At 41.5% G+C, this 17,712-nt stretch overlaps 1 protein-coding gene across 2 annotated transcripts in view; it reads left to right on the top strand.

The window, feature by feature from the left end:
• Positions 1–17,712, top strand: part of ada (adenosine deaminase) — an 88,442-nt gene that overhangs the window by 50,559 nt on the left and 20,171 nt on the right. For both annotated transcript variants that reach the window (XR_004561444.1, XM_034173365.1), the window contains 2 exons: positions 8,383–8,526; positions 8,632–8,747. Coding sequence is in view for 1 of the 2 variants with exons in the window: in XM_034173365.1 (XP_034029256.1) it covers positions 8,383–8,526; positions 8,632–8,747 (260 nt within the window). In the remaining variant the exon portion in view is untranslated. The remainder of the gene's footprint in view (positions 1–8,382; positions 8,527–8,631; positions 8,748–17,712) is intronic.

Genomic DNA, 17,712 nt, shown 5'->3' with positions numbered 1-17,712 from the left:
AAAAGCAAAACCCATGGTTTTCTAGGGGACTACAAAAATCCCTATTAAAAAAAAAAAAGCTGTATAAAAAATATTTATCATCTCCTTCACTTTTAAATGTATATACTTACAAAGTCTATAAAAATCAATCAATCAATCAATTTTTTATATAGCGCCAAATCACAACAAACAGTTGCCCCAAGGCGCTTTATATTGTAAGGCAAGGCCATACAATAATTATGTAAAACCCCAACGGTCAAAACGACCCCCTGTGAGCAAGCACTTGGCTACAGTGGGAAGGAAAAACTCCCTTTTAACAGGAAGAAACCTCCAGCAGAACCAGGCTCAGGGAGGGGCAGTCTTCTGCTGGGACTGGTTGGGGCTGAGGCAGAGAACCAGGAAAAAGACATGCTGTGGAGGGGAGCAGAGATCAATCACTAATGATTAAATGCAGAGTGGTGCATACAGAGCAAAAAGAGAAAGAAACAGTGCATCATGGGAACCCCCCAGCAGTCTACGTCTATAGCAGCATAACTAAGGGATGGTTCAGGGTCACCTGATCCAGCCCTAACTATAAGCTTTAGCAAAAAGGAAAGTTTTTAAAAATAAATACACTACTCTTCTTAGGGCTGCAAAGAGGAAATACTTCAGTGATAATTTCCATAAATCAATAAACAATATTAAAGGGACCTGGAAAATAATCAATGAACTACTTAAAAAGAAAACATGTTCATCAAAATATCCGTCAACGTTCTGAGGTGGATCTAGATGTTTCTCTGATCCCTTTGACATTGCTTGCAAGTTTAATAATTTCTTTTCAAATGTCGGTGCTTCTCTTGCAAAGAAAATTGATTCCACAAATATAAATCCAGTTGATTACATCAAAGGTTCATTCCCTTCAGTGAGTGAATATGAACCTATAAATTCCAATGAGGTTTGTGAGATCATCGCTGGACTACGTCCATCTGCAGCTGGCCATGATGGAATAAGTACATCTATTGTAAAATACGTCATACATGAAATTTCTGAACCACTTACACATATCTTTTCATTGTCCTTGCAAACGGGCATTGTACCTTCTGAATTAAAGATTGCTAAAATCATACCGTTGTTTAAAAAAGGTGACCCAGCATCTTTTTCAAATTATCGGCCTATTTCAGATTTGTCATCTTTTTCAAAGATTCTGGAGAAACTTGTTTATAACAGATTAAATGATCATTTGCTTAAGAATTCAATTTTATATAACTATCAATATGGATTTCGGAAAAATCATTCAACATATATGGCTGACTGAACTGATGGATAGAATTCATGCAGCTTTAGACAACAGTGAATTTGGAATTGGTGTGTTTTTAGACCTTTCGAAAGCGTTTGATACAGTAAATCGTGAAATTTTGTTTTCTAAGTTACACAAATATGGATTTAAAGCAACTGTTCATAAATGGCTTAGTAATTATTTACTAGAGAGGAAACAGTATGTTCTTTTGAATTTGGAATCTGAAATTAATTCTATAGACTGTGGAGTTCCTCAAGGTTCGATTTTGGGAACGCTTTTATTCATAATGTATATCAATGATTTTGCATCTGTTTCTACTGCAACATTCCCATTGTTGTTTACTGATGACACTAACCTTTTTATTTCCAGCAAAGATAGAGATGGTTTGGTTAAAAGTTAAAATAATGATCTCTTGAATTATTCAATGTGGTTCATCCATCCATCCATCTTCTACCGCTTAGTCCAATTAAGGGTCACGGGGGGCTGGAGCCTATCCCAGCAGTCATAGAGCACGAGGCGGAGTACACCCAGGACAGGACACCAGTCTGTCGCAGGGCCACAAATAGACAAACAAACACAGACACACCCACACACACATACCTACGGACAATTTTAAAGATTCCAATCCACCTAACCCGCATGTCTTTTCAGCACTGTAGCCAGGCTGACAGAGTCAGAGCTCTATTGAGCCGAGTATTCCTTTAACTTTAACTAGTAATGACTTCAAGACTTTCTTTGCTAATAAAATTTTAACTATTAGAGGAAAAAATTACTTATAACCATCCCAAAGACATATCGTTATCTTTGGCTGCTTTCAGTGATGCCGGTATTTGGTTAGACTAATTCTCTCCGATTGTTCTGTCTGAGTTATTTTCATTAGTTACTTCATCCAAACTATCAACATGTCTATTAGACCCCATTCCTACCAGGCTGCTCAAGGAAGCCCTACCATTAATTAATGCATTGATCTTAAATATGAGCAATCTGTCTTTATTAGTTGGCTATGTACCACAGGCTTTTAAGGTGACAGTAATTAAACCATTACTTAAAAAGCCATCACTTGATCCAGCTATCTTAGCTAATTATAGGCCAATCTCCAACCTTCCTTTTCTCTCAAAAATTCTTGAAAGGGTAGTTGTAAAACAGCTAACTGATCATCTGCAGAGGAATGGTCTATTTGAAGAGTTTCAGTCAGGTTTTAGAATTCATCATAGTACAGAAACAGCATTAGTGAAGGTTACAAATGATCTTCTTATGGCCTCAGACAGTGGACTCATCTCTGTGCTTGTTCTGTTAGACCTCAGTGCTGCTTTTGATACTGTTGACCATAAAACTTTATTACAGAGATTAGAGCATGCCATAGGTATTAAAGGCACGGCGCTGCGGTGGTTTGAATCATATTTGTCTAATAGATTACAATTTGTTCATGTAAATGGGGAATCTTCTTCACAGACTAAGGTTAATTATGGAGTTCCACAAGGTTCTGTGCTAGGACCAATTTTATTCACTTTATACATGCTTCCCTTAGGCAGTATTATTAGACAGCATTGCTTAAATTTTCATTGTTACGCAGATGATACTCAGCTTTATCTATCCATGAAGCCAGAGGACACACACCAATTAGCTAAACTGCAGGATTGTCTTACAGACATAAAGACATGGATGACCTCTAATTTCCTGCTTTTAAACTCAGATAAAACTGAAGTTATTGTACTTGGCCCCACAAATCTTAGAAACATGGTGTCTAACCAGATCCTTACTCTGGATGGCATTACCCTGACCTCTAGTAATACTGTGAGAAATCTTGGAGTCATTTTTGATCAGGATATGTCATTCAAAGCGAATATTAAACAAATATGTAAGACTGCTTTTTTGCATTTGCGCAATATCTCTAAAATTAGAAAGGTCTTGTCTCAGAGTGATGCTGTAAAACTAATTCATGCATTTATTTCCTCTAGGCTGGACTATTGTAATTCATTATTATCAGGTTGTCCTAAAAGTTCCCTGAAAAGCCTTCAGTTAATTCAAAATGCTGCAGCTAGAGTACTAACGGGGACTAGAAGGAGAGAGCATATCTCACCCATATTGGCCTCTCTTCATTGGCTTCCTGTTAATTCTAGAATAGAATTTAAAATTCTTCTTCTTTCTTATAAGGTTCTGAATAATCAGGTCCCATCTTATCTTAGGGACTTCATAGTACCATATCACCCCAATAGAGCGCTTCGCTCTCAGACTGCAGGCTTACTTGTAGTTCCTAGGGTTTGTAAGAGTAGAATGGGAGGCAGAGCCTTCAGCTTTCAGGCTCCTCTCCTCTGGAACCAGCTCCCAATTCGGATCAGGGAGACAGACACCCTCTCTACTTTTAAGATTAGGCTTAAAACTTTCCTTTTTGCTAAAGCTTATAGTTAGGGCTGGATCAGGTGACCCTGAACCATCCCTTAGTTATGCTGCTATAGACTTAGACTGCTGGGGGGTTCCCATGATGCACTGAGTGTTTCTTTCTCTTTTTGCTCTGTATGCACCACTCTGCATTTAATCATTAGTGATTGATCTCTGCTCCCCTCCACAGCATGTCTTTTTCCTGATTCTCTCCCTCAGCCCCAACCAGTCCCAGCAGAAGACTGCCCCTCCCTGAGCCTGGTTCTGCTGGAGGTTTCTTCCTGTTAAAAGGGAGTTTTTCCTTCCCACTGTCGCCAAGTGCTTGCTCACAGGGGGTCGTTTTGACCGTTGGGGTTTTTCTGTAATTATTGTATGGCTTTGCCTTACAATATAAAGCGTCTTGGGGCAACTGTTTGTTGTGATTTGGCGCTATATAAAAAAATTGATTTGATTTGATGTCTTTAGATGTGGGAGGAAACCGGAGCACCCGGAGGAAACCCACGCAAACACGGGGAGAACATGCAAACTCCACACAGAAAGGCCACGGGAATTGAACCCATGACCTTCTCGCTGTGAGGCAACAGTGCTAATCAATGTGGTTCAAAGCTAATCAATTATCTTTAAATATAAAAAGTCTAATTTTATGTTATTTGCTGGCAATAAAAAATGTAGTCATGATCAAATTAAAATTTACATAGACAACGAAGAAATATCAAGGGTCTCTTCTACATGGTTTTGGGGTGTAGGGATGGATGACAAATTGTGTTGGAAAGAACATATTGAACATGTTTGTAAAAAATAACTAAGTCAGTAGGAATCATAAGCAAAATAAGATATTTTGTACATTACAAATGTCTTTTAACATTATATTGCAGTTTAGTTTATCCGTATTTAACTTATTGCAATATTGTATGTGGAAGCACCTTTGTAACTTATATAAACAAAATTTTTCTCTTACAGAAAAAATTTGTTCGAACAGCTACCTTTTCGAAACCTAGCGCTCCTAGGGCACCTTTGTTTTTTTTTTTGTTTTTTTTTTTTAATTGCAGCTCTTAAATATCTATCATATAAATATTTTCCTGACCTGTATATTTGTCTTCAGAGCTCTTCATGATATTAGTTGGCCTTTTTTATTAAATATTATTTTGCGCATAACCATCAAATTCATAATTATCCGACAAGGCAGACCTCATATTTGCATTTATTTTTGCATAGAACGACTCGTTATCAGCATCACATTAGATATCATGGTGTTAAATCTATAATACAGTACATCTAAATCCACCCATCACCTTATACAGATATAAAAGTGGATTAAAAGCAGAGCTTCTGTATGAGTATTTATAATGTTAATATATTACCTGGTTTTAACTGATTCAGACATCTTATACTTCATGAATTGATTTAATTCTTTTGTTTATTATTGTGATATTTTTGTTTTTATTTTTGTTTGGGAGTGGGTTTCCGATAAGCCTCTTTGGCTTCTACCTCTCCCCTGCACAGTACAACCCCTGGCAAAAATTATGGAATCACCGGCCTCTGAGGATGTTCATTCAGTTGTTTAATTTTGTAGAAAAAAAGCAGATCACAGACATGACACAAAACTAAAGTCATTTCAAATGGCAACTTTCTGGCTTTAAGAAACACTATAAGAAATCAAGAAAAAAAGATTGTGGCAGTCAGTAACGGTTACTTTTTTAGACCAAGCAGAGGAAAAAAATATGGACTCACTCAATTCTGAGGAATAAATTATGGAATCACCCTGTAAATTTTCATCCCCAAAACTAACACCTGCATCAAATCACATCTGCTTGTTAGTCTGCATCTAAAAAGGAGTGATCACACCTTGGAGAGCTGTTGCACCAAGTGGACTGACATGAATCATGGCTCCAACACGAGAGATGTCAGTTGAAACAAAGGAGAGGATTATCAAACTCTTAAAAGAGGGTAAATCATCATGCAATGTTGCAAAAGATGTTGGTTGTTCACAGTCAGCTGTGTCTAAACTCTGGACCAAATACAAACAACATGGGAAGGTTGTTAAAGGCAAACATACTGGTAGACCAAGGAAGACATCAAAGCGTCAAGACAGAAAACTTAAAGCAATATGTCTCAAAAATCGAAAATGCACAACAAAACAAATGAGGAACGAATGGGAGGAAACTGGAGTCAACGTCTGTGACCAAACTGTAAGAAACCGCCTAAAGGAAATGGGATTTACATACAGAAAAGCTAAACGAAAGCCATCATTAACACCTAAAGAGAAAAAAACAAGGTTACAATGGGCTAAAGAAAAGCAATCGTGGACTGTGGATGACTGGATGAAAGTCATATTCAGTGATGAATCTCGAATCTGTATTGGGCAAGGTGATGATGCTGGAACTTTTGTTTGGTGCCGTTCCAATGACTGCCTGAAGACAACATGTAAATTTCCACAGTCATTGATGATATGGGGCTGCATGTCAGGTAAAGGCACTGGGGAGATGGCTGTCATTACATCATCAATAAATGCACAAGTTTATGTTGATATTTTGGACACTTTTCTGATGTTTAAGGATGATGAAATCATTTTTCAAGAAGATAATGCATCTTGCCATAGAGCAAAAACTGTGAAAACATTCCTTGCAAAAAGACACATAGGGTCAATTTCATGACATAGGGTTAATGTCAACGAGCAGATGTGATTTGATGCAGGTGTTAGTTTTGGGGATGGAAATTTACAGGGTGATTCCATAATTTATTCCTCAGAATTGAGTGAGTCCATATTTTTTTCCTCTGCTTGGTCTAAAAAAGTAACCGTTACTGACTGCCACAATCTTTTTTTCTTGATTTCTTATAGTGTTTCTTAAAACCAGAAAGTTGCCATTTGAAATGACTTTAGTTTTGTGTCATGTCTGTGATCTGCTTTTTTTCTACAAAATTAAACAACAGAATGAACATCCTCCGAAACCGGTGATTCCATAATTTTTGCCAGGGGTTGTATATTCATATTGTGTTTCTTTTTATCATTATAATCTCATGTTATATATATATGTGTGTGTGTGTGTGCGTATATACGAGGGTAGGCTGAAAAGTTCTAAGGCTCCCCATGAAGGAGTAATGCATTAACTGCATTACTCCTTATAGATATATAGATATATATATATATCTATATATATATCGATATATATATATACAAGGTCTGTCCAAAAAGTATCAGACCTTTTTATTTTTTTCAAAAACCTTATGGATTTGAATCACGTGTGCTTGCATGAGCCAACCTTGAACCTTCGTGTGCATGCGTGAGTTTTTTCACGCCTGTCGGTTGCGTCATTCGCCTGTGAGTAGGCTTTGAGTGAGCACTGGTCCTCCCCCCTTGTTGGATTTTCATTTCGAGGAAAATGTCTGAACGATTGGAGCAGCGCTGAATCAAATTTTTCCAGAAACTGTGAGAGACAGCCAGGTGGAAACCATTCGGAAGATTCAAACGGCTTTCGGTGGCTTTTCAGTCGAGTGCGTATCCGAGGAATTGTGTAAGAGCTGGACATGTCACAACATGTCCTGTGAGACTTCCAACTTCCGCACGTCTTTCATTACAAAATCTCCTGTAACAGTGGAATGCGCTGAAAAAGTGCTGATGTACACCTCTTCTGCAATTTCTCTGGTAGTCAGACGACGTCCCGGATCAACACAGCGTTCACTTTGGAAATTATCTGGTCATTTCAGCCTGTCGATGGCCGCTCGGAGCATGGCGCACCCTTCGCCATTGTGCGCCGTCTTTAAACCGGTTGTAACACTCCTTAATCTGTGTGATGCCCATAGGATCGTCACCGAAAGCCGTCTGAATCTTCTGAATGGTTTCCACCTGGCTGTCTCTCACAGTTTCTGGAAAATTTGATGCAGCAAAGCTCCAAATTGTTCCACCTCGCAATGAAAATCCAACGAGAGCGGAGGACCAGTGCTCACACAAAGCCTGCTCACAGGCGAATGATGCAACCGACGCGCATGCGCATGAAGGTTCAAGGTTGGCTCATGCAAGCACACGATTCAAATCCATATGGTTTTTGAAAAAAATAAAAAGGTCTGATACTTTTTGGACAGACCTCGTATGTGTGTGTGTATATATATATATATATATATATATATATATATATATATATATATATATCGGATTAAAGACGGCCCACAGAGTATGAATGGTCCACTCATACTCAATGTTGAGAAGCTTGAACAGGTTAAAAACCTAAAAGTTTGCTGTGCAAACTGGTGACCAGACGTTTGTAGGTGCATTTTTAACAGTCCTTCATACGTATTGTCAGTTTCACTTGGGATTCTATCTGCTACAGCAAATAACAGAAGTAGAACATAGTGACGTGTTTGCCAAAATAAAAGAATTTGAAGAACTCAAAGAATTTTGTCTAAATAAATGATGTAGAACTTTATCAAAATAAGGAATGATCATTCTTCTCTCCGTTGGGACAGGCTCCAGCCTCCCTGTGACCCTTGGCTGGAGTAAGTGGAGTATAAGTATAGAACGGGAATGAATGACATTGAATGAATTATTCTCTCCATAAGCTAGTCAGCGTGAATGAAATCCAATTTCGTAACATAACTATCATTGTGTAAATACACATCACCAGTCATTTTAAAGCCATCACAATTTCGATAATGGATTAACAGATGGGTAATGGTTTTATGTGTCCTTCATTGCTGAGTTTATCAGAGTCAAAGGGTGAGATGCCGCTCGTTGTTCTTTGTTTCTTGTTCAGCGGCAACAGGGAGGCCATAAAAAGGATGGCCTACGAGTTTGTGGAGGACAAAGCAAAGGAGGGAGTGATTTATGTTGAGGTCAGATACAGCCCACATTTACTGGCTAACACAAAGGTGGATCCCATCCCATGGAACCAGAAACGGTAAGTGCTTCCTGCAGCTGTTATTGCCAAATCACGGAGTCATTTAATAATGTGCATTCTGGTTATGATGCTTTCCAAACGTGTCACTGTGTTTCCTCCCGTCAGGGGTGACCTGAGCCCGGATGAGGTGGTGCATTTGGTCAATGAGGGCCTGAGAGAGGGGGAAAGGGGCTTCAATATTAAAGCCAGGTCCATTCTATGCTGCATGCGCCACATGCCAAGTAATGAACTTTTCATGCTCCTGTCTGCCCACACAACCTTGTGAGATAAGGCCATTTACTGTCTTCCAGCTTTGACTCCGTTATCCTGTTTAGATCAACACAATATAAAGAGGATTGCTTCACTGAAGAACATTCTATCCAAACACATTATAAACTATAGCCATTATTGTTTTCCATATCTATTATAGTAGTAGATTTATAGCAAACAGCATAGTAAAAACTATGTAGAACTAGGGCTGCACAATACTATACTCGTATACTGTATATCATTGCATGGCTATAGGCAATACTTGTATTGACAAATGCGTACTGTAAAATTACAGCCCAAATTAGAAACAGCTAGGACAAGAGAGGAAAAATGCACATTTCTAAAACTGCAGTGATCCTCAAATTTACATTGACTTTGGTTTCATTGCACCCAAGATATTTCATGTTTTGTGTGGTTAGCTTCACTTAATTTGTGATTCTAATACAATTACATTTGATCCGCAAATCTTATTGGTTAATCGTGTGAGATTTCCGACCATAAAATATAGCGTCGACTGTGGCAAAATATTTGACCATTTCACATTGGATGTGTTACTCCGCACCCTGACCGTGTTGCTACGCCGATGTCAATAATGGCGCTATCAGCTGAGAGCGAGAGAAAGTGGTGGAACAACGATGATGCCAAAATGGGTGACTATAACCGATAAATACAATACTAACTGTGATTATTTGATGACTCGGGACCAGGAATCTAGCAACATTTCCCTAAAACTACGGTCTGCATAACAGTTTTATCAAACTATATTATTATGCGGGTTTAGATGTAGCCTTCAGTGGTGAAGCGGTCTTTCACTGAAAACAGGGATCCAGGTCGAATTACTTACAGGAAAATAAAGCGAGCAAAGGATGGAATTGGATTAGAATATGGGAATAACCCCCTGGTGTCTGATTTGCAAATGTTAATGCGATTTTACGGTCACTACTATCCGTTTTACCAGCGACACGTTAGCGGAGCCGGTAAAACTCAATTCAGCATTAATATCTGCAGATCATCAGACACAACAGGGTTATTCCCTAAATACAGCTCCGTGCCTGCATTTCAGGCTTGCAACACATTCCAAAAAAAAAAAAAAATTGGGACTGGGGCAATTTGTTCTAAATATAAGAATTAAACCATCACTTTTCCAGCCAGTTTTCTTGAGACAAATCAGGGGATGGATACATGTACATTTTCAAGTCACTCAATAGCTTCTTGGATTTCATTTACCTTCAGTCATTAAGATGGCGCTGCCGATGCAGCTGCCTGTTATTGCAGCTCTTCCCCCTCTTTTCCTGCTTTCGCTATTTTTAATACTTTTTAATCGTTCTTATTTGTCTTTATTTGCAGTGGGTGGTACCCTGTGCAAGTATGCACTTGGGAAACCCACTTTTGTTACTCTTGTGATTAGTTTTATGTTGCTTTCAGCACTATTTGAGGCAGCGCGGGGAAATCCCTTTGTCCGCGACCCAGGACGTCCCACTGTTTATAGCAAGAATAGCTGCTTGGACTAAGAGACTCTATGTACAGTGGACCGGTCCCCGCTATGCTGAACACCTGGACATACCTGCAGACATACAGAGGAGACGGAGAGGCTGCAGGGGTGGACGGACGAAGTGGAGAAGGACTTAAATTCCGTCTGTGGTCATGGGGAATGTAAGATCTCTCCACAACAAGACCGAGGAGCTAGCAGCGCTAACCCATTTCCAGAGGCTGTATAAAGACTGCAGTCTCATGTACTTCATGGAGACATGGTTGGATGAACATGTACCGGACTCGGTCATTAACATGGATGGATTTACACTCATCCGCGCGGACAGGACGTTGGCGGAGAGCGGAAAATAAGAGGAGGAGGGCTCGCCTTTTATGTGAGTGAGAGATGGCAGCTCATGTTCACATGAAGGAGCAGATCTGCTCCTCGGACGTGGAGCTACTTGCGGTGAGCATGAGGCCGTACTATCTCCCACGGGAGTTTGGAAGTGTAATTACGCTGTGCACATATATTCCTCCCTCTGCAAACGCTGCCTGCGAGTGGATCCACAGTACAGTCACGCGGCTGCAGACACAACATCCCCGCGCCCTCCTCTGCATCACCGGGGATTTTAACCATGCCTCCCTCTTCGCCACCCTCCCCACGTTCACCCAGTATGTCACATGCAAAACCAGGGACAATAGAATACTGGACCTTTTTTACGCTAATGTGGAGGACTCTTACACCTCCACTCCCCTCCCCCCCGCTGGGATACTCGGATCACAATCTCATCTACCTGCTCCCCCAGTACACACCCAGGGTGAGAAGAGAGCCAGTGCAGAAAAGGTCAGTGAAACTCTGGACTGAAGAGGCCACCGAGAGGCAGATGGACTGTTTCAGAACCACAGACTGGATCATGTTTCAAAACTCCCACAGTGAAGACATCAACGGCCTGACCCAGTGTGTCACTGACTACATGAACTTCTGTGTGGAGAGCACTGTGCCCACCTGGAGGGTACAGTGCTTTCCAACAACCACTCCTGGATGACCCCCGAGGTGAAGGTCCTGATGAACCAGAAGAAGAGGGCTTTCAACTCGGGAGACAGAGAGGAGCAGCGTAGAGTCCAACAGGAGCTCCAGTGGAAGATCCGTGCAGCCAAGAAGGAGTATGGAAGGAAGATGGAGGAGCAGCTGGCCCGGAACAACATCAGGGAAAATGTGGAGATGCCTCAAGACCGCCTCCAGATTTGGGCAGGGTGCCAGCAGGACTGCAGACGGAGATTCTCGGTTTGCAGAGGAGCTAAACAGTTACTTTAACCGTTTTGGCTCCTCCACACCTGCCCCCCTGCCTGCTCCCAGCGCTCCACATGTCTCCAGCAGCCAGCCCTCCAGTCCCTCTGACCCCCCCACCTTCTACCCCCCGGTCACCTCCACTGCACCCCAGACTTTGTCCCTCCTCCCCCCGGACTGTATTCAGCACCAGCCCACCTCAGCTCACACCTCAGCTCCCCCTCACTGTAACTCCGACTGACTGAGGTGAGAGGCCAGCTTCTGCGGCTGAAGCAGAGGAAAGCAGCAGGACCTGATGGGATCCCCCCGAGGCTGCTGAGGACCTGTGCAGATGAGCTCTGTGAGGTCCTCAGCCACATCTTCAACATGAGCCTCAGCCTGGGGGTGGTCCCCATCCTGTGGAAGACCTCCTGCGTGGTCCCGGTTCCCAAAGCACCGCACGCCAAGGAACCAGCCCACTACAGACCAGTTGCCCTGACCTCCCACCTCATGAAGACCATGGAACGGCTCGTCCTGTCTCACCTCCGCACCGTGGTGAGCGACACCCTGGACCCACTGCAGTACGTCTACAGGCCCAACACCTTCCTCTCGCCTTTCCTCTTCACCCTCTACACCTCGATCTTCACCTACAACACAGGCAGCTGCCATCTCCAGAAGTTCTCTGACTCCACCATTGTGGGTCGTGTGTCTGAGGGGAACGAGCTGGAGTACCGGTCAGCCATCACAGACTTCGTGGACTGGTGTGAGCACAACAACTTGTCTCAACACTAGTAAGACGAAGGAGATGGCGATTGACTTCAGGAGGAAACCACCACCTCACCCACTAGTGAACATCCAGGGGAGGATATAGAGACTGTGGACAGTTTCAAATACCTGGGTGTTCACCTCAACAGCAAACTGGACTTGACTCACAACACCGATGCCCTGTACAAAAAAGGCGAGAGTTGCCTCCACCTCCTGAGAAGACTGAGATCCTTTGGAGTGAGCAGGCCTCTGCTTAAGACCTTCATTGACTCTGTTGTAGCCTCTGCTCTCCTCTATGCTGTCGTCTGTTGGGCCCCGGGCAGCACAGAGTGGGAGAGAAAGAGACTGAACAAGCTGGTCAGGAAGTCCTGGGCTGTCCTCTGGACTCTCTGGAGGAGGTAGCTGAGAGGAGAATGTTAGCCAAGTTCAAATCCATCATGAACAACTCCTCTCACCCTCTGCACCGGACTGTAGTGGAGCTGAGCAGCTCGTTCAGTGACAGACTGAGGCACCATCAGTGCAAGAAGGAACGATACCGCAGGTCGTTCCTCCCTGCTGCTGTCAGACTGTACAATAACACTGTGAAATAACCACATGCAATAATATGTCCCCAAATCACGTGCAATATTATTAATATGTCCACATATCATGTGCAATAACAACTCGTTTACAAATCCCTGCACTAATGTCACCTTATCACATCTAAACTCCATCTCACATATTGTAAATAAGATGCTCCTATCTCTTTTTTCAATCCCAATCATTTTTATATATATGCATATGTACGTACATATACGTATATATATGTGTGTGTGTGTATACATATTCTATATCTACCTCATTTTCTTATTTTATTGTACTGTTACAAGTATTATTATTATTGCTTATCCTTGCACACGCTGTTTGATGCACATTTTCCTCTACTTGCACCCATCTTGTGTGTTTTTTAAGAGCTGATGTAACATGTGAATTTCTCCTCTGTGAGATCATTAGTTTTATCTTAAATTCAAACAGTATGGTACTGAATGGTAAATGTGTGCCAAGTAGGCAGTTCTCAAGAAGTAAGGGAACACACTTGAAGGAAACTCAGGGGAGTCCACAAAGACACAGGAGAAACTATACAGTGGAACGTTTGCCTCTTGAAACACTAGTTATACAGCGTCATGATGAAGTGTATATAGGAGGGTTTTCTTAAAAAGAACATGCAAAATTTCAGCTACTGTTTCCCAGAAGGCACATCGGAAACCCAAGCCTTGATTGAGCAATTTTCCTGGTTTAGAATCCATCTCTACTCTACTCCAACATGAAGATATGAATGGGGATGCAACAGTTCAATGGTGTATCATTACCAGTTTGTGCCCTCACATCCACACAAAACTATAATCCTTTCAGAGCTGTCATGGGTGTCTTGGTGGCTTCCCTCACTCTCCTTTCAGCTTGGTCACTCATTTTTTTGAGAACTGCCTACCCTGCACAGATTTACTATACAGTACCATGCTGTTTATTTCTTGAGGACTAATGTAAATGAAGTCCAGGACATGTGCAGTGACTTTGAAATGTTCATGTATCCATCCCCTGACTTGTCTCAAGAAAACTGACTGAAAATTGATGGATTAATCCTGATATTTAGAATACATTTTCCCTGTCCCAACTTTTTTGGGATGGGGGGGATTTTCTGTAGGCCTTAACTGTAGGAATGGATGCATATGAACAAATTAAATGAAGTTGACCACAAAAAAAAAAAACGTGACATGTTGAAAGTTAAAATGTAAGAATTGTTGCCCCCCCCCCCCCCCCCCCCCCAAAAAAATTTCCAGGTCGTACCAACTTTTTTCTGACTTGGGGTTGTAAGAAAATTAAATCAGTCATGCAGGGTTTTCCCAGCTGTATGCATTAGAGCCCGACTGATATGGATTTTTTGAGGCCGACACCGATAAAGATATTTGGATGGAAAAAATGCCGATAATCGATAAATCAGCTGATTTGCCGATAGCCGATAAACCAGCCGATTTTTTTTTTTTTTTTTAATGAATAAAATGTTCTTTTTTGGACCCTTAACAAAAAAGGCATGAGCTAAAAGCTGAAGCTTTGTCCTCATATTGATTAACTTGGTAACAGAAGAATTTCAAAAAAATGCAAAAATGCAATTGGAGCAGTTAGGGGGCTATTCAAACGGGCCAACTAGTAAGATATCACTCCTGAAAATGATCTTTGCCATATCATGTGTAGTAAATCTGCCCTATGATTGGATTTTGGAAAACCATGTGACGGAGAACCAATTCCGATTGGACACCTACATTGCGCACGTCATCACACATCCTCTATGAGGAGTACCAAGATGGCCAACGGTGGACCGAAAGTCCACGGAGTTAACTTTTCAGCAAAAAAGTAAGTTTCTATCTCATATCATTAAAAAGTTATTTACAATTTAGTAAAGCTTGATCCCAGCCATCATATACGACGGTGTTGGCCCCAAAGGGTTAATGGCGAACGGCAGTAATTCCCAGAACCCTTCCAGACGATCAGTGAATCTGAATGTTTCAACCTCTTAGCAGTAAATGAAAGTTTTTCATGCTAGAAATAAGGTCTACACAATGTGGTCTTAATAAAAAGCATGACCGACGCAATGAAGCACATTTGACACATTTCTACATAAACTGAGTTAATCAAACTGAGTTGAACTGAGTAGAAATGTGGGGTGAATGTAATCGCAAAGTTATTACAAACAACATCCTTATAAACTTACTTGTATGCTTTTGTCAGCCGATCAGTGCAGTGTGATGGCGAACTATGGGGGTCGGTGATGAACACATTTAAGCAGGGGTGTAAGCAGCTCTCAATTGAATGGAGTCAAAGCTCCATCTACTGGACAAACGGTGCAAGGACATTTTACATTGCTGACACAAACATTATTTCAGTAACTGTTCTGTTTATGTGAAATTATCGGATGTGAACAAATAGGTTTCAAACAACAGCCAAAATGAAACTGACATAAACTATAAGGGAAAAAAAGGTTTGAATTGTTTCTAATCTTAAAGAAATAAATAGTTTTAGATCGTAATCATTCAGTAGAGTCACAGTACATTTTTCAAATAGCTGAATTATACCACAACAGCATAAAATATCACAATATGAATTTGTCCTCGTATTGTTCCGCCTTCATGTGTAGAGTTGTGGTGGTAGAAATAACTGCTCCACCATCAACAACAGTAGTCATGTTTAATCTGCTTTGTTGGTACACCTGTTTCCTGTACTGAGATGACTCATATGTTCTCTTGCCACATACAAAAGTTTCTTGTTCCTGATCTTCTGCATGATATCCTTGCATGTTGTTCTTTAATAGATGGTGAAACAGCTGTAATTTGAACAAAAGCACAAAGATCTATATTTGCATTCAGGAGAATTTCCTCTCCGGGTTTGCAGATGGGGAGCACACCAAGATGGGGCTGTTTAGTTGAGAGAAGGTTCTCTGTGCAGGATGGAATAGAGGAGATCTGTTGACAGGAGAGTGTCGGCTTTATGTGCAGATCCATTTCCTTGCCAGAAAACATCTCACTTCCAAGTTCGCCAAGTTCGCTTACAGCTAGCCAGGCCCCTGTAGTCGGTGCGGACCAAGGTAGCTTAGCCGCCGTTAGTTCCCTTCCAGCAGATCCTGAGCAGCCGGGAAAGCAGGCTGACTCGGTGACTGTGACGAAGAAGCGTAGTTCTAAACAGAAGCCCCGTGTACACCGCCAACCCGTTCACATTTCTAACCGTTTTTCCCCACTCGACGACACACCCGCCGAGGATCAAACTCTGGTTATTGGCAACTCTGTTTTGAGAAATGTGAAGTTAGCGACACCAGCAACCATAGTCAATTGTCTTCCGGGGGCCAGAGCAGGTGACATTGAAGGAAATTTGAAACTGCTGGCTAAGGCTAAGCGTAAATTTGGTAAGATTGTAATTCACGTCGGCAGTAATGACACCCGGTTACGCCAATCGGAGGTCACTAAAATTAACATTGAATCGGTGTGTAACTTTGCAAAAACAATGTCGGACTCTGTAGTTTTCTCTGGGCCCCTCCCCAATCGGACCGGGAGTGACATGTTTAGCCGCATGTTCTCCCTGAATTGGCTGTCTGAGTGGTGTCCAAAAAATGAGGTGGGCTTCATAGATAATTGGCAAAGCTTCAGGGGAAAACCTGGTCTTGTTAGGAGAGACAGCATCCATCCCACTTTGGATGGAGCAGCTCTCATTTCTAGAAATCTGGCCAATTTTCTTAAATCCTCCAACCCGTGACTATCCAGGGTTGGGACCAGGAAGCAGAGTTGTAGTCTTACACACCTCTCTGCAGCTTCTCTCCCCCTGCCATCCCCTCATTACCCCATCCCCGTAGAGACGGTGCCTGCTCCCAGACTACCAATAACCAGTAAAAATCTATTTAAGCATAAAAATTCAAAGAAAAAATAATATAGCACCTTCAACTGCACCACAGACTAAAACAGTTAAATGTGGTCTATTAAACATTAGGTCTCTCTCTTCTAAGTCCCTGTTAGTAAATGATATAATAATTGATCAACATATTGATTTATTCTGCCTTACAGAAACCTGGTTACAGCAGGATGAATATGTTAGTTTAAATGAGTCAACACCCCCGAGCCACACTAACTGCCAGAACGCTCGTAGCATGGGCCGAGGCGGAGGATTAGCAGCAATCTTCCATTCCAGCTTATTAATTAATCAAAAACCCAGACAGAGCTTTAATTCATTTGAAAGCTTGACTCTTAGTCTTGTCCATCCAAATTGGAAGTCCCAAAAACCAGTTTTATTTGTTATTATCTATCGTCCACCTGGTCGTTACTGTGAGTTTCTCTGTGAATTTTCGGACCTTTTGTCTGACTTAGTGCTTAGCTCAGATAAGATAATTATAGTGGGTGATTTTAACATCCACACAGATGCTGAGAATGACAGCCTCAACACTGCATTTAATCTATTATTAGACTCAATTGGCTTTGCTCAAAATGTAAATGAGTCCACCCACCACTTTAATCATATCTTAGATCTTGTTCTGACTTATGGTATGGAAATTGAAGACTTAACAGTATTCCCTGAAAACTCCCTTCTGTCTGATCATTTCTTAATAACATTTACATTTACTATGATGGACTACCCAGCAGTGGGGAATACGTTTCATTACACTAGAAGTCTTTCAGAAAGCGCTGTAACTAGGTTTAAGGATATGATTCCTTCTTTATGTTCTCTAATGCCATATACCAACACAGTGCAGAGTAGCTACCTAAACTCTGTAAGTGAGATGGAGTATCTCGTCAGTAGTTTTACATCCTCATTGAAGACAACTTTGGATGCTGTAGCTCCTCTGAAAAAAAGAGCTTTAAATCAGAAGTGCCTGACTCCGTGGTATAACTCACAAACTCGCAGCTTAAAGCAGATAACCC

This window comes from Thalassophryne amazonica, chromosome 6 (assembly GCF_902500255.1).
Source record: "Thalassophryne amazonica chromosome 6, fThaAma1.1, whole genome shotgun sequence".
Taxonomy (NCBI): domain Eukaryota; kingdom Metazoa; phylum Chordata; class Actinopteri; order Batrachoidiformes; family Batrachoididae; genus Thalassophryne; species Thalassophryne amazonica.
This window is presented reverse-complemented; position numbering and strand designations above follow the sequence as displayed.